Consider the following 17,563-nt stretch of genomic DNA (forward strand, 5'->3'; position numbering starts at 1 on the left):
TTGCACGCGCTAACCTAGGACAGACTGCGGCTCGATTCCCTACCCCTGGCGTCCCATATGGTCCCCCAAGCCAGGAGCGATTTCTGAGTGCATAGCCAGGAGTAACCCCTGAGCATCGCCGGATGTGGCGAGAGAGAGAGAGAAAGAAGGGGGGTGAGATAGAGAGAGGGAGGGGAGGGAGGAAGGGAGATAGGAAGGAAGAACGGAAGGAAGGAAGGAAGGAAGGAAGGAAGGAAGGAAGGAAGGAAGGAAGCAAGGAAGGAAGGAAGGAGGGAGGGAGGGAAGGAGGGAGGGAGGGAAGGAGGGAGGGAGGGAAGGAGGGAGGGAAGGAGGGAGGGAAGGAGGGAGGGAAGGAGGGAGGGAAGGAGGGAGGGAAGGAAGGAGGGAAGGAAGGAGGGAAGGAAGGAAGGAAGGAGGGAAGGAAGGAAGGAAGGAAGGAAGGAAGGAAGGAAGGAAGGAAGGAAGGAAGGAGGGAGGGAAGGAGGGAGGGAGGGAAGGAGGGAGGGAGGGAAGGAGGGAGGGAGGGAAGGAGGGAGGGAGGGAAGGAGGGAGGGAGGGAAGGAAGGAAGGAAGGAAGGAAGGAAGGAAGGAAGGAAGGAAGGAAGGAACGAAGGAAGGAACGAAGGAAGGAAGGAAGGAGGGAAGGAGGGAAGGAAGGAAGGAAGGAAGGAAGGAAGGAAGGAAGGAAGAAGGAAGGAAGGAAGGAAGGAGGGAAGGAGGGAAGGAAGGAAGGAAGGAGGGAAGGAGGGAAGGAAGGAAGGAAGGAGGGAGGGAGGGAGGGAAGGAGGGAAGGAGGGAAGGAAGGAAGGAAGGAAGGAAGGAAGGAAGGAAGGAAGGAAGGAAGGAAGGAAGGAAGGAAGGAAGGAAGGAAGGAAGGAAGGAAGGGAGGGAGGGAGGGAGGGAGGGAGGGAGGAAGGGAGGGAGGGAGGAAGGAAGGGAGGGAGGAAGGAAGGAAGGAAAAGGAAAGAAGGAAACAGAAGAAAAGGAAGGAAGGGGGAGAGAGAAAGAGAAAGAGAGAAAGAAAGAAAGAAAGAAAGAAAGAAAGAAAGAAAGAAAGAAAGAAAGAAAGAAAGAAAGAAATAAAGAAAGAAAGAAAGAAAGAAAGAAAGAAAGAAAGAAAGAAAGAGGGAGAGAGGAAGGAAGGAAGGAAGGAAGGAAGGAAGGAAGGAAGGAAGGAAGGAAGGAAGGAAGGAAGGAAGGAAGGAAGGGAGGGAGGGAGGGAGGGAGAGAGAGAGAAAGAAGAAAGAAGAAAGAAAGAAAGAAAGAAAGAAAGAAAGAAAGAAAGAAAGAAAGAAAGAAAGAAAGAAAGAAAGAAAGAAAGAAAGAAAGAAAGAAAGAAAGAAAGAAAGAAAGAAAAGGGAAGGAAGGAAGGAAGGAAGGAAGGAAGGAAGGAAGGAAGGAAGGAAGGAAGGAAGGAAGGAAGGAAGGAAGGAAGGAAGGAAGGAAGGAAGGAAGGAAGGAAGGAAGGAAGGAAGAAGGAGTGAAAAATAACCCCATGCCTAGGAAGGCTCAGCCTTGACATATCTCAGCAATGCTGGATCTCTCTTCCTTCTTTGATAGGGGGTAAGCGCTCCTGGAAAGCACGCTCTGGGAAATGCTGGGGACCAGAAGTGGGGGGTGTGACACGGGATCTCCGGCAACCCTTGACAGCCCGTCGACAATGTACTAACTCCCGCAGCGCGCATTCACGCTCAGGAAATCTGGGCGTGGGCACAATCACATCCGTAGAGACCAGAGTGGGAGACGGGGGGGGGGGGGGGCGCGACCCCCATTAGCTGGGTCCGAGAAAGTGCAGAAGGGCAAGGAGTAGGCTGGGACTGCTGCCTAGGGTGCAGGCTTTCGGGGGACCCCTTCCCCGGGGTGACCGAGAGTAACCCGGGACTCCCAGGGCTTGGGGGACGGGATAATTAGGTCACCCTATTCTTGGTGACTAGGTGGAGGAAAGTCCTGGGAGTGTGCCCAGAGCAGGTGCGCGGGCCCTCTTCTTACACACAGTGCGGCTGCCCGGGTTCTCCCCCCCCCCCCAGGGTCCGCCCCCGACCCCACCCCACCTCTCCCGGCGCTGCATTCGGGGCGTGCCCTCGTCCCTCCAGCTTCTATATAGCCGCCCGCACCGGGGCCGCCCAGAGCCACCGCGGCGACGCTGCAGAGAACTCGCTCCACCGCCTCCCCGACGTGCCACCGCGCCTCCTTGTCGCTCCGTCCCCTTCGTCCCCGCGGCTGGCGTCATGCAGCGGGCGAGTCCGGTGCTCTGGGCCGCGGCTCTGGCCGTGCTCACGGCTCTGCTCGGCGGCTCTCCGGGGGCGCGGGCCGCGGCGGGCAGCGGCCCCGTGGTGCGCTGTGAGCCGTGCGATGCGCGCGCGCTGGCGCAGTGCCCGCCACCGCCCGCCGCGCCCGCATGCGCCGAGCTGGTGCGCGAACCGGGCTGCGGCTGCTGCCTGACGTGCGCCCTGCGCCTGGGCCAGCCGTGCGGCGTCTACACAGAGCGCTGTGGCGCGGGTCTGCGCTGCCAGCCGCCGCCCGGGGAGCCGCGCCCGCTGAAGGCGCTGCTGGACGGCCGCGGGGTCTGTGCGAACGGCAGCACCCCGGACCGCCTGCGCGACTACGCGCTGCCCGCGCCAGGTGAGCCGTGCGAGCCTCCCCAACACCCTGAGGGACGCCCTGCGGTGCCGCTACGGACACTGATGGGCTCGCCCGCGGGTGCGCACGGTGCGAGACTTGAGGTTCCCCCTCCCCATGTGCCTGCGCCGCCCGTGGGGGGCTGCAAAGTGCGTTCAGCTAAACCCGGTCTAAACCTTAATTCACACAGATGGTTAAGAATCCAAACTAGCATCAGTAGGAAGGAAAGCCAGGACCGGCGAGATTCTGGGGGGCACACCGGGGGGCCGTGGACCAAACGTGCCCATTCCCAATACCGAGGAGCAGAGCGATCGAGCTGGTTCCCGGGACTCTTGGGGAGTCAGGGGGCGCCTCGCGTGGATTTCGGACCAGGGATGGTAGTCGCAGAGAAAACCCACGTTGCAGAATGACCAACACGCGAACAAGGAGTCGGGTGTTGGGGGTCTTCTACAAGAAAACCTGAGGTTCGGGGGGGAAATGGTCTATTGGACTTCCTAAAAAAAAAAGTGTGGAGTGGTTGCGGGCATCCCTTGCCCTTTGCATCTCAGTGACTACTCCTCCTGCAGCTCCGGAGAGAAATGTGGGGCGGGCTGTGGACCTTGCATTTTTGGGAAAAGCCAAGGGAAATGTAATCATTCCAGGACTGTGCTCTCTTCGCCTGAAATGGGAAAAGGGGGCGAAGGGACCTCAGTGGGTAAAGGAAATCTTTAGAGTGCGAGACCAAGAGCGTGGCCAGCCCTTCTCTGGACTTGAGCAGAAGTGAGGCTGGCCCACGGCTAGACAGACTCTGGCCATCGCCTCCTCTGCTCCTCTGCAGAGAGCACGTGAGGGCCGCGGGATTGTGGTTCCTGACCACAGATTGCACCCCCGAAGAGGGGATGGAGACTATTTCCTTTCCCCTCCACCCTTTTTATCCCAGAGAACACTAGGATCGGTGGGAGAATGACACTTCAACTGCCTGAAGCATAGGATTCTTCCCTGCGCTAGATTCTGAATTTGTTTGGGGGTTTATGTTTCAGCGCAACTTTATGGTATTTGTTGGCTGTTTCTTTTTCCGTATTGTCAGATTTTCAAAAGTGATGTCAGAAGTCCTGGAAAACATCCTTCTCCGTGAGATTTTTACTGGCGCTGTGATTTCTAGCGATTGGTTTTTAAATTATCTCAAAGGGTCCAAGCGACTTCTAGAAATCATGTGATGGGGGGGGGGGGGAATTTCTATGACAGTCCAAAGTTAAGTATCCTTTGCCAATGGAAATCTTTCTCTGCCTTGTGAAGTTAGCTAGCATTAGAAAGAAACCGAGGAAGTTTTAAGAACTGGCTTGAGTTCTTGGAAGGGAAATACAAATATGTTTGTTTACATACTCTTAGCATCTCTTTCGCCCCCGTACTTCCTGGAAAGGTGGAAATAAGGACTTTGAAACCGATTCCTACCAACTCTGACCTTTCCCAGATTCCTGGGCCTTTGAAAGTTTTTCACCTCCTCTTCAGGTATAAGGAGTGTTAGCCCCAAAGTAGGGGCTCCCCCAACTCCCCACCAGCGCTCAGTGCTGCCCGGAGAGCTGAGGGCCTGCATAGCGCCCCAGGCCGGCTTTGGAAAGCTTTGGCTGAGGTTTGCTCCCTGCGCGCCCGCAGCCAGACGCGGGCAGTTTTCCAGGCCAGCGGGCAGGCTGCCGCTCTGGCACATTCAGTGAGCTGAGCTGCATGGGGAGCTGCGCCCATGGCGGGGAAAGGCTGGAAAGCGATAGGTGCCCGCCCACTTGACAGCCCAGTGCTGGCCGGTCAGACCCACGAAGCGCACTATATCGGGCGCTGCCATTTGGGTTTACTAACCCATGCCAGCTCCGAGGCTCTCCTGGGCATCCCCTCTTCCTCCTGGAAAGAGGATGGAGAGAGTAGCTTCCGGCTAAACTTCAAGTCCAATCAGAATTACAAGTTCCTGGTGGGAAAGTGCTACCAGGAATTGAATCCAAGATCAGCCTGGGTCTTTGTTAGCAAGTAGCAGCTGTTTTTTTGTTTGTTTGTTTGTTTTTGGTTTTTTTTTTTCTGAGTGTAAATGCTTTGGGCCAGTAAGTGAGCCTGGAGCAAGCCAGGGGGCACAGTGCTTTTCTGAGGGCCAGACTGCATGGACATCTGGGGCCGCCCCAATGGATAGCGCATAGGGTCTACATGGCCTTTTCAGTAGAGATTTCACTATTCCCAGGAGCCCTGCAGTAATTCTGACTGCCCCCCCCTTCATCCAGAACGAAGGGGCGGGCTGTCCTGAAGGGACACCCCAGCCCTACCCAGGCTTCCCAATTGCCTGACTAAACGTGTACCCTACTGGTGGGAACTAAGACCCTCCTTCTGTTTGTCACATCCACTGCATATGACCTATTGCAGTTCTTCAAACAGGATTTGTGATGTTGAGAGTTGGGATCGGATTTAAGGCACTTGTCTTGCATGCAGCTGACCCTGGAGGACCCCAACACAGCATATGGTCCCCCAAGCATGGCCAGGAGTCTTTTTTTTTTTAGCACAGAGTTGGGAGTTGGCACTTTTAGATGCCCCCTGGTGTAGCCCAAACCACCACCACACAAAAGAAAAAGGAAAAAAGAAGTATTTTAGTAACTAAAAGGGCTTGGTATGATAAAGCATTCCGAGTCTATAGTATAAAGAGGATTCATTCTTGATGAAGGAGTTTTCTTCTGCTGTACTTGGAATAGTGATGTAACATTCCCCTGAGTCGTGTGTCTTTGTTCGCTCCGTCTTCAAGGAAACAACAGTGAGTCTGAAGAAAGCCGAGGTGCAGGCAGCATGGAGAACCAGGCCCTCCCCAGCACACCCCATGTGCCCGACTCCAAATTCCACCCTGTCCATGCCAAAATGGACATCATCCGGAAAGGGCACACAAAGGAAAGCCAGCGCAACAAGGTGGAGTATGAACCCCACAGCACAGACACCCAAAACTTCTCCTCGGAGTCCAAGAAGGAAACAGAATACGTGAGTGTGGTGGGTACATCCTTGAGGGGGAGGGTGATGTCCCTGGGATCCAGCCAAGTAAAGAATAGTTCCCAGGCCCTCCCAGCACAGGCTTTGAGCCCTCCATCAATCTCATGAAACTGGGAATGGCCAATGAATCCTGGCCTTGGACACAGGAACAGTGTCACTTAAAGAACATAGACATGGGTTAGGATCCATATAGGAACACGGTCACGGGGCAACATCTACATAGGAACACAGACACATTGCAGTGCCTACATAGGAACATGGACCAGGGGCAGTATTCACATAGGAACGTGGGGCAGTGCTCGCATAGCAACTTGGACATGGGACAGTGTCCATCTAGAAATATGGACATGGGGCAACGTCCACATAGGAACATGGATATAGCAATGTTCTCATGAAGAACACAGACACAACACCATTCTCATGGAGGCCATGGCCATCCTTTTGTCCATTGCCTAAGTACATGCTCTCTGTTCTGTTCTGGCTATTGTCCCCTGCCTTGGAGATTCATGAGAGATGGGCACTAAACTCTTAAAGGTGGCCACTAAACCAGATCAGGTGCTAGAGCAGCTGTGGGCCTGTGGGGTCCTCTTCTACTAACTGTGACCCCTCCCCAGGGCCCCTGCCGCCGGGAAATGGAGGACATGCTCAACCACCTCAAGTTCAAAAATATGCTCAGCCCACGTGGGCTGCAACTCCCCAACTGTGACAAGAAAGGCTTCTATAAGAAGAAGCAGGTGAGCATCTCCCTCTGCACATCAGAGCCTCCAGCCTACTGAGGCCCAGTACTCGCTGCCCTCCATCCAGTACTCCTCTCAACTTCCTAGAGCAGTGCTAAGATGCTCTAGCAAGGGCCCCAGAAGGCTGGAGGGTCAGAAGGAAACCTAAGCACACACACGTGCCTTCCCCGTGGCTGTTTTTACCACAGCCTGCAAGGGGGAATGTTCTCAGAGAGATTTCAGGCCCACCTTCTCCAAAGGGAACTGGTTTGAGCTTTTTTTATTTTTTTTTTTGACTCCTTTATTGTACCTTTTCCTACAATTATTCTGTTCCTCTGGTCTATTCCCAAACTCTCAGCATTTAGCAGTTCCAAAAGAAGGAGGCATCTACACTGACAGCAGTAAACTCAGGGAGACATAAAGTCTCCATCCCTCATGCAGAGCCAGTAGTGGTACCCACCACTTCCCCTAAACCCTGAGGGAGGTGACTTCCCATGCCCCATTTTCCCTGAGGAACCAGCACTCTCCCTCAGCCACTCTTTAAGGCTGCACTGTCTTTTCTAAGTCACCTCCCTTCTGCCAATACCACCCAAGCTCCTCTTCCTGCTGCAGTCAGTACCCCTAGATGGGTCACCAGTTGTCTTGTGCCCTCCCACAGTGCCGCCCCTCCAAAGGCCGGAAGCGGGGTATCTGCTGGTGCGTGGACAAGTACGGGCAGCCTCTCCCAGGCTATGATGCCAAGGGCAAGGGTGACGTGCAGTGCTATCACCTGGAAAGCAAGTAGAAGCTGTTGCCACCACGTAAGCCGGGGACTGGGGTTCTGGGCTCAGGGATCTCTGGATCTAAGCTCTGAGGCTCTGGGGATCAGGACACTGGGCTCTGTCTGGGCCTTTGGGGATCTGAACTCTGGGAAGACTGGCTTAGCTTTAGCACTTAGAATCCCCCAAACTGTCATGCATACATAGGTTTTTCAAATTAATCTTTCCCCCCCTAAATCTGGTGAATTATATTGTTTCCTCTGCTTTAATGTGCAGTAAATTCTTCTAAACCAAAAGATCTTGACACAGGTATTACTAAAATCAAAACAGGGCTGTTATTTATTTTGAACCTGTGGGTATTTTGATAGGCTGTAGTTACTATCAATTTAACAAAGTTTAATAAAATTAGTATGAATGTGAACTGTCAAACCATGATTTGGAAAAAATAAATGCTGTCATATGTTTTCTTGTAAGAAACAAGGGAACCATTTGGAGGAATTAAAATTTTAAAAAATACATATTTTCCTTTAGATTTTTAAGTAAACAGAAGAAAAATTCACTTTTAGAGATAATCCCATTGCCTTGCCCATAGGAAAACATTATAATTGGGGCTTATTGATATCTTTCTACACTGTTCTTAACTTTATTAAAGGTACCTGGTAACCATGTTTTCTAAAATATGACTCAGAAATTATTTTAAAAATGCATGGTGAGCCCCTCAGCCTGCCCAATGTCTTGAAGTCCTACCTGTTTAGTCTGGAGTAGGAGTTGGCCCCATTAATTTTGGGAAGTTATTTCAGTACATTTCTTTTTCTTCATGTTTTAGTTCATGTGGAAATCAAATATGCCTTATTTTGCACAAGCAACTACCAAGGACATGACCAGCAGCTGGCCACAGTCTCGATTTCTATTTCTTTATGTGGTGAACTGATTTTATTTTTAAACCAAAGTTTAGAAAAACGTGTTTGAAATGCCTAGAGTTCTTCTCAGTGGTGAATTTGAGCATCTGTTCACTCTCCAATAGTCAGTGAAACAACACAGTCTGGTTCTCTTCCTGCTTCTCTGGAAACCTTTGTGGACCAGACCTCCCAACACCCCGACCTGGCCTGCATCTCACTGACATTCTGGCCTGCTGGAACTTCCTGGCCCCCTGGTGCTTCAATGGACCGTACACTTCAACCTGCCAGGTGGACCCAAACAAGGCCACCAATAGGACCCCTGCACTCTGGAGGCTTGACCACCCAAACAATAACCCCCCTACTTGGAGCATCTAGAAGTCTCCCAATCATAGCCAGAAAGTTGCTCTGCACTTTGAAACGACTGGTACTGGACCTGGGAGTGAAAAAGAGTAAGGTTGAGTCTAACACCTAGAAAACAGAATCTAGAATGTTCCTCAAGGCCCATGAATTATTGTTCTTTGCTGTGGGCTCCCCTAGGTGGGAGGGGTTGAGCCAAGGCCCCGAGTAAACCCTTTATCTTCACACACATTACAGACAACAGAAACTATGTAAAGAAATCAAGAAATTCCCAGAACAGGCCAGGCCAAGAGGCCTATTAGGGCCCTGTGAGGTGCTCAGAGACTCTGCGTTGTTGGACTTGGGTCAGTCGTTGTTCCATTTTTCCTTCTGATTCACATGTATAGACAGAGGAAACACGTTCTTCGCCAACTGTTGACATTGTACACGTCATAGATTAAATACAATAGGATCTATACTAGCTAATTCTAGACGCGATGTTAGCGATACTCGATAAATAAGTCTGTGGTGACCACAAGGAGGGGCTCCTGCAGCTGGAGTGCCCCCTTCAGGCCAGGCCTCTCCTCATTGCATGCTGCCACCACCTTTCCCACAAGCACGGGGCAGCCCAAGACATTCTGCCTACCTATATTATCTTTTCTTTATTTTTTTTACTTTTGGGGGGGAAAGTATTTTTGGAAAGTTTGTCTTGCAGTGTATTTATGAATAGTAAATAAAAGTTTTTTCCAGAAAGAACTCGTTATGTCCCTATTAATTCGTTCCTAGTTGATAACCAAATCACCCTGCGAGAGTTAAGAGATTTCTACTTCTCAGAAAAAGAGGCAATTCTCTGTGCAAACCCCTGAAAAAGACCCCAAGTGAGGGAAGACTTTGGGCCTGGAAATTTTCTATCATAAGCCACCAAGGACTCTGGCCAGGTGAGTGGTCAGGTAGATCTGAACCTGTGACCCTGTGGTCAGGTGGGTCAGTATGTTCTTGCCTTTATGGTTTGTTCCTTTCTGCTCAGACTGTGGGACAAGATTGAAACAAACTGGAAGACACTTCAGCCCATGTTCTTTGGGGGGAAAGTGGAAGGAGGGTCACACCTGGCTGCCCCAAGGGCTTACTCCTGGCTCAGTGCTCAAATCACTCTTAACAGTGCTCAAGGGGACACATGTGTTGCCAGGAATCAAAATTGGGTTCAGCCGTATACAAGAGCAGCACCCTGCCTATTGCACTGCCTCCTGGCCACATCCACCCTTGGTGCCTCTTTGCTCCTCTAACTTGAAGGGAAGTAGATGGGCTAGAAAAGCTATCCCCAAAAGACAGACACTGGATGGGTTCTAGCACCTCCTCCACAACCTTGGAAAACTCACCCCTGCTTACGGCTTTGCTTTCCATCAGTGTTGAGTGTGACTTTGGTGCACCAAAGAATAAATAAATGTAGTTCAGGGAACCACCTTTTTAGAGCTGGAAATGGCTTGTAAGTAGCATAGCAGAAATGGGCCCTTATCCTAGACATGTGCAGAGAAGATTCTGGAAGTCTTTGGACTGAGTGGAGTGTATAGAGAGTCATCTGCACCCCGGTGTTCTGTGGTGGTAGGCAGACTGAGCTGGTTGGTGTGTGTGGCAGTGAATAATCTCTTGGCAAGGCTCGGATTCCAAGAGTTGAGGGAAGGTAGTTTTCTGAGCTAAAAAGTGCCTTTTCCATGTATCCATAATGCAGGACAGACATGTGAAAACCAGGATGACTACAGATTAGCTCCCTGCAGCCTTCAGCACCTCTCAGTGTGCTCTGAGGTTCACATAGAGTGATACTCTTAAAACTCAAGGAAAACTATTGCAATGAGACTGTAGAGACCAATATAGTTGCATGAGGAAGTAATCCCTATAGGGGACTGAATGGGACATGGCATTGTGTGTATCAAGGAACTGTCCCTTTGTGTGTTTGCCACTGCTTTTTACAAACCCAGATGAGTCTTACATCACAGTCATTCTCCCATCCCAGCTGTCATACCTGGCAGGAGATGGTAAGAACAAGCTGAACTCTCCCATCAAGTGTATGTTGATGGGGATGTTAGCTGAAGTTGCTCTCCAGAACAGGTGGGAACTAGACCTAGGTTCTAGGGGAACAATGTTTCTATGCTAACAAGTCATAAGTCACCCATGAGACACTGCAGCAGGTAAAAGATAGTTTGCAGGAGTGGAAAAAGTAACAGAAAGACTGCCACCTGGTATGAACAGTGGTTCAATCATTTGGGAAAACATCCCTATTAAGATGCTTGTGCATTAATATTAATACTACTTGTGGGCAGTATGTGCCCACAAGAAGAAACAAAGATTCAAGGAGAGTCAAAGATTTGACTCAGATCCACAAGAAGAGGAGGGAATGTTGGGACCTGAATTCTGAACAAGGAGGGACGCCATTTTGTAAAGGCCACATGGCAGGCTTCTCAGGTTCTGAGCAGGAGAGACACCATTTTGTAAGAACCACATGATGTAGGTCATGGCACAAGCCTATTTCCATAGACACCGCCCCAAGCTGCCTGGCCATACCAGCCTATCTGGGAAGGACACGAAGCAGTAGGAAGGTACCCTTAGACAATAGCCAATCATTTTAATCATCAGAAAGCTGGAACCTCCATATATAATCTTCTCAATCTTCTCATGACCTTGGGTGGGGCTCATCTCCTTTGGAAGGTGGCCCTGGCTGGCCAGGTGTGGAGTCTTGTTGGCAGAAGGATTAAAGTATTAAATTAAAAAAATAATAAAAACTCAAGAACAAAACCACAGATGATAGTCACTAAAAGCTCTCCCTCGTTTCCAACAGCCAGGCCTCACTGAAGGTGAGTGGAAAGGTGACTGAAAGCGCAGGCAAGGAGGACATCCATGAAAAGAGGGCAGGGTGGGTGAGCTAACCACTTGGGGACAGTGTGAGGAGCCAAGAGAATAGGGGGAGAATATGGGTGAGCGAGCCCAGAGGCAAAGGGCCAACAGCTGAAGAATGGTCTTGGGGTCCAAGGGAGAGTGCAGCAGGAAGAATGCTGACCTGGCATGAGGCTGGCCTGGATTCAATCCCCAGTATCACACATGGTCCCTCAAGCCCCCTCCAAGAGTGATATCTGAGTTTAGAGATAGGAGTAAGCCCTGAGTAGTACTAGTTATGACCCTAAAACAAAAAGAATTGGGCCAGATAGTATAGAAGGTAATAAGATGGGGGCTTGACTTACACAAAGACAATCCAGATTCCATTCCTGGCACCTCAAGGGCCCCCCTAAGCCCCACCAGGTGTGATCCCTGAGCACAGAAGGAAGCCCTGAACACTGCCAGGTATGACTCTAAAACTAAAAATGAAAAATAATCAATCCCAGGGAGTGGATATCCCTCTGGGTTCAGCCTGTGAAATGAGTGTGAAATTGGTGGGTCCCATGGGAAACAGAGGCTGGGCTGAAGAGAGTAGGCAGGTGGTTGAGGGGTGCTGCTGTCTCGTATTTAAGACAAGAGACTCCTGGTGCAATTGTAAGTGGATAAAGGGTGAGGTGGGGGTCTGAAGGCTGAGAAGGCAGCCCATTGGAAGTCCCAACGAGCAGTAGGACAAGGAGAAAGAAGGAAAGGATTTCAGAGACAAACATGACCATCACAGCAATGACGATGCTCCCATGTGGAACATTTATTTCAAACAAGTTTCCTGACAACATCGCTTAACATAGAATAACTTTAGGCTTGATCACATCATTAACACTCTAACTTTCCCTGCCAATGTTGTCACCAAAAGCAGATCCCTGGAACCTTTAGGTGGAATCATTCTCTGACACAGTTAATTCAAACCCCTCAAAACCACTTGGGAGGGGGGGAGGGAATTCACCACTTGGCATTTCATTTTGTGTTTTTCTGCCATTAAAATTAGAAGCAAGGCTCTCAAAGAGTTAAAATACAAGTATTTACAGGCCAAGTGGTGAATGGCATTTCATGACATACATTAATATCATGCCAGTTATTGTGTAGAAAAAAATTTAAGAGTGAATAAATAAACTATAGCTTTATATATCAAGTACATGTGTAGTATAAAAAGTGGGCCCTATATATATACAAATACATATACATATACATTTTAAGTGTGTACGTGTCCAAGAGTATAAATATATTATATACTTAAATATTTCCCATGTGGGACAAAAATAGATTGCAGCCATATTCAGTGCCGCGAGTTAGAATACTGATGGCAGTTGGGGTCCCCTATGGTCTCCAAGGACCCCCGAATCTGCTTCCCATTCCAAGGGTAGACACACCAGCAGAGCACCGGCTCTCCATCCAGAGACGTTTCACACTGCAAAGACAAGAGTACAGGAATGAAGAACACCCGTTGGCCAGGATGACAAGTAGATGTCCCATGACCCTGCACCATCACCGGATTTTTCCTCCCAAAGGAGGCCAAGAGCAAGTTATCTGCACAGGAAGAACCTTCAAGTTATGAGGTCAATGTGGGCCTGCTCTCTGGACCCTGACACAGAGCTGAAGAGTATGTGGGGTATGGCCAGTGACCCCATGTTCCACAGGTTTTCATTTTTCCTGATAATGCCCTCAAAGCCTGAGTCCTAAGGAGCATAGTGGGTATGAATCTGTTGATTATCTGACACATGGGGAATGTATCTGACACATTCTTTTGGCTCACTTCCCTGTGCAGTAAGGCATGCAGGAAGACATGCCCAGGGACACTCGATATCAGAACTTTGGCTTGGGTTCTCTCTCTGGGTCTCGAAGACACTGAGAACCAGAAGGGGATAAGCCTAAACTGCCCCCTCCCCAGCTCAACATTGATAATGACGGAGTAGTGTTTAGTCCAGAGCACCTGAGCAAATGGGATTCTCTGTGCTAGCTATGAAACATTCTGCTGGTTTTTGGACGATGAGGAGACGAGCTGATCTTGGGGTGAATCTCACTATGATCAGTTCTGGGGCTTTTTGGAGTACTCTGGGAAGAGACACTTGAGGAAAGCCTGATTTTGCAGGTATGTGGAAGCAAGTTAGATAAAGAAAAATACCTGTTTGGTATGATAGAATCCATTCTTGTTGCAATTGGGCAGGTAAAATTTGTGGAGATCTTCACCAATCTTCTGCTGCTCTTTAGCTAATCTGTCCAGCACCTTATAGAGGTCCTGTCGGCAGGGCTCCTGGAAGAAAAACATGATGACATTGTCAATGAAAGGCCAACCAGGAGAACATAAAGAACAACCTAAAGCAGCAACTTGGTATGAGCTGAGAGTCAGTTCTATAAGCAGAAGGTTGTTAAGATAAAAGATGGAAATATGGGATGATTTCTAATCAGCTCCAAGAAGAGGAGAGAGTGGCCATCTCTGTAGCCTACTCATCACTCAGGCCTCTCCCCCAGAAAGTGACTTTAAGGCCAGCACTGTGGAAGAAAGGAAATCAGACTCTCTAAATAGATACTTGGAAACAGAGATTACAAGATATTGAATGATTCTCCTCTGTGATCTCTAAGGTCATTTCACTTAAGACAAAAGTTAATTTGTTCATCTGCAGCATTTGAGAGAAGAAAGAACTTTTCTCCATATGTTGTCATTTCCAAATAGAATCCTGGGAGAGTAGAAAATGGTTCACTCCTCTACTCAGTTTCTTTTCTTTCTTTTTGGTTGTGTGTGTATTTGGGGGAGCCACACCCAGTGGTGCTCAGGGGTGTTCCTAGGTCTGTGTATGGAAGTTGGTTTTGGACATGCCCCTTGGATACCTCCACTGAAATGACTGTTGAACCTGGACACACTCCTGGACACACCCCTTAGACATGTCCCCCTGTCATGTCAGATATAAAAAGAAAAACTTGGACTGTTGTGGGGGGGAAGTATAGTGATCAGAGCTAGTCTGCAGGGGGCAGAAGGGAGGCAGAGATAAAGCATTGGAGAAAATGCTACTTGCTTTGTATCTATTCACTTTTCTTTCATCTTTGAATCCAGGCCTCCACTGTCACCTCTGACTGGTGAATTTCCATCTAACTCTCTCTCCCTTTTTCGGAAACCACCACCACCACCACCACCCATGGTGGCAGGCCTCAGATACCAGGAGAAATAAAAAGTAGACTTAGTTTCTTCTCTCTCAGTCTGGGGTGGGTGCTTGGCGTCCCTGCGTGGGCACAAGGTCCTACCCAGAAAATGCCCCACACCCCGGGGCCTCTATAAGCCTTGCAAAGCCAAGCTTTGAGCCTCTGCAGCTTGCAGCCCTGCAACCCTGGCAGTCTTAGGCCACTGTAGGTCTGTACTCAGGAATTACTCCTGATGGACTCAGAAAATGTCATATGGAATGCTGGGGATCAAACCCAAGTTGGTCACATGCAAGACAAGCAATGTACCCACTGTGTTATCACTCCAGCCTCATCTTTCATGTTTTTTTCTGGTATTTTTGGGGACCACACCTGGCAGAGCTTGGGAGCCCACATGATAGCAGTGCTATTTAACACTTCGTTTTCAACCACTTAATACATCAACGCAAGTCACTCTAACTCTGATTCTTTACTGCCCCCAAGTGGCCTATCTTAAACAGGACGTGAATGAAGATGTTCCGGAGAAGTTCCAGTTCCCTGGTCAGAGAGCTTCAGTGCCCACGAAGATGGAACCTTCTGGAACTGATGGAGGTGATGCTCCCAAGGTATCATGAACACACTTGGCAGTGTGGCTCCATTCTTACCCTTGTGCTAAGCTTTTGAATGGTACCAGGCTCTTGAGGAACTGCTCTCCTGACACCCCCACCTGGGGAGGGCTCAGAGAGGGTTCAGAGCCTTCTTGTCCATATGTACACCCTGTTTGTGTGAAGGAAGAGCTTCTAGAAGATTTGTCCCCAGGGAAAAGAGGCCAGCTATGATTCCTGACACCGCAGAGCCTCACCTTGTTGTTCTCAACGTTGGTGATGCCCCTGGCCCGAATGTTCTCGTAATTGCTCACAGCATTCCAAAGAATGGGGAGGTCTTCACTTGAGGTTGTCGCAAGCTGGGCACTGCGCAGGTGATCCTGAGTCACTTCAGAGCTGCCAGGTGTGGTGCTCTCCACAGCACGGTCTGTATCATCTGTAAGTGAATCCCATACCATAAGCCTTTACACCCAGTTTTGTGGCATCAATCCCAGACCTGACAAAATTGGCTGGACATAAGGCCTTACTATCCTCTCCCTTAAAGGCGCAAAGTCACATCAATTCTGGGAAAAGATTTAAATGTGGGTCAACCTAAGGTACCCTGGATCTGAGCTTCGAAAGCAGGTGATGGAAGCTTGGGCATAAGGGCCTGGGAAGAACCTTGAAAAAAAAAATAATAAGTGGTCCCAGCCCAACCTCAGCTCCAGTTTTCCCATCCATCAAATGGTCTCTCCCTGTGACCTGGTGGAAGAGTCCATGCAGGGAGGAGACAGATCCTCCCACCCCTCCCAGACAAGACAAGGCTGAATCCCTCCAGACTCAGGGGCTGTAGAGGCTAGGGATTCAGAGGGAGATCTTGGATTCCATCCAGAGGCAGAATCCTGCGGGATGTACCCTCCTGATAGGCTCTGGAATGAAGCCATCTCCAGGACCACCACCAAGACTCAGTCTGCTCAGTCTGAAGGCAGAGAAGCTGTGGGAGATGGCCACATCAAGGAAGGGTTAGGCTCCTCAGAGATTTCTCTCAGGCCCTCAGGGATCCCTCTCAGTCCCTGAGGCCCTGGCTCAGACTCCAGAGATCCACAGGATGCCCCATAGGGAAGTAGGAGTGGGGGGGGGGAGGTGGTGTTTCCTCCACTTCCCACAACAAATAAATGTGCCTTATTCAGGAAAGCGCCCAGTCCTCCGCGACTGCAGCACATCAAACAGTGTTTTGCTGAGGCACAGAGTGCCAGGGAAGTTTCTCAGGGAAACCCTCACATGATGTTCTGTAAACATCCATGGAGAGGCACAAAGTGTCTCAGTGGGACGAATGTCACAAAGGACATTCCAAGCCCGACACAGGAGGCGGCAAGAGGGATTTCCCCAGCGCCCTTCAGAGGCACCTCAGACCGCCAGGAGGAGCCTGGGCAGGGGGCCCCCAAGCCTCCTTCCTACATTACCCTGGGGGATTCGTTGTTTTGTGTGTGTGTGTTTTTTTTTTATCATTATTATTATTTTAGGGCCACACCCAGCTAAGGGGTTACTCCTAGCTCTGCACTCAGGAATCACCCCTCGCAAGTTCAGGGGACCAAATGGAATACTGGAAATTAAACCCGGGTTGGCCACTTGTAAAGCAAACGCCCTCCTCGCCCTGGACCCAACCCTGAGGAGTTTAATAAAGCAGCGCCTGGAGGGTCTCTGAGAACCAGCCGCCACCCTCCTCTTTCCAAAGAGCTGTGCGCCTCCCTGGAACTCTCCCTTCTTCTTGGGTACCTCCCGTCGGGATCTCGAATACAACGAGGAGCTTCAACTGGCCTCCCTCCAGCCCCGGGTCCTCTACGCTCTTCAGCCACCTCGCACCCCCTGAGCCCCGGGACCCCCGTCGTACCTGTGGTCTCAGCGCTGGCCAGAGCGTCGGCCTCCCGCATGCAGGCTCCCTGGCCGCGGGTGAGGGCACGCAGGGGCCGGAGCTCCCCGGGCCGGGGCCGGCAGGTGAGCCCGCGGGCACAGCGCGCAGTGGCCACGCCGCAGGACGCGCCGAGCTGCAGGGCGCACATGGGGCAGCAGCCGCAGCCCGCGGGCCGGGCGATCTCAGGGCACGAGGCGGGCACCGGCGAGCAGAGCGCCAGCTTCTCAGCCGAGCAGGGTGCGCAGCGCCACGGCGGGGGCTGGGGCTGGGAGGTGTGCGCCGCCGAGGCGCAGAGCTGCACGGCCAGCAGAAGCGCGGGGAGCAGCGGGACGTCGGGCATGGCCGGACGGACAGAAAAACACGGAGCAGGTGCTCGGAGCGCTGCGGGACGCGGTGGCCGAAGAGCCGGAGTCAAAGCGCTGCTCTACGCGGTGGCCGAAGAGCCGGAGTCAAAGCGCTGCGGGATGCGGTGGCTGCGAGGTCGGAGCGCTGCCGGGCTCGGTGGCTGGCTACGCTGGCGAGAGAGGGCACCTCTGCGGCCAATGCTCGATGCTCAGCGGGCACCCAGCGCACCTTATGAAGGGACCGTTCGGCCCACCTGGGCCGGGTTAATGATTAGCAGCGCCGCGCTCTGGACGCCAGGGCTTCAAAATAAGTTTGTTTTGCCGGTGCGCTCAAGGCCCTGCGCAAACCGTGGGTGGAAGGAGGTTAAAGGGCTAGG

General features: G+C 51.0%; 2 protein-coding genes across 2 annotated transcripts; one reads left to right on the forward strand and one right to left on the reverse strand.

Annotated features, from left to right (window-relative positions):
- The first annotated feature begins 2,228 nt into the window (after nucleotides 1-2,228).
- On the forward strand, nucleotides 2,229-8,353 carry IGFBP3 (insulin like growth factor binding protein 3). Its single transcript, XM_049789667.1, has 5 exons — nucleotides 2,229-2,622; nucleotides 5,372-5,598; nucleotides 6,222-6,341; nucleotides 6,982-7,123; nucleotides 7,908-8,353. Exons 1-4 carry the CDS (start codon nucleotides 2,229-2,231, stop codon nucleotides 7,105-7,107), a joined length of 867 nt encoding a protein of 288 aa, XP_049645624.1. The 3' UTR covers nucleotides 7,108-7,123; nucleotides 7,908-8,353.
- Nucleotides 8,354-11,966: 3,613 nt separating this feature from the next.
- IGFBP1 (insulin like growth factor binding protein 1) lies at nucleotides 11,967-17,266 on the reverse strand. Its single transcript, XM_049789685.1, has 4 exons — nucleotides 16,822-17,266; nucleotides 15,209-15,387; nucleotides 13,358-13,486; nucleotides 11,967-12,643 (listed from the first exon to the last, which is right to left on the reverse strand). Exons 1-4 carry the CDS (start codon nucleotides 17,180-17,182, stop codon nucleotides 12,512-12,514), a joined length of 801 nt encoding a protein of 266 aa, XP_049645642.1. The 5' UTR covers nucleotides 17,183-17,266; the 3' UTR covers nucleotides 11,967-12,511.
- Nucleotides 17,267-17,563: the final 297 nt, after the last annotated feature.

The sequence above is a fragment of the Suncus etruscus genome, chromosome 15 (assembly GCF_024139225.1).
Source record: "Suncus etruscus isolate mSunEtr1 chromosome 15, mSunEtr1.pri.cur, whole genome shotgun sequence".
In the NCBI taxonomy this organism is placed as follows: Eukaryota; Metazoa; Chordata; class Mammalia; order Eulipotyphla; family Soricidae; genus Suncus; species Suncus etruscus.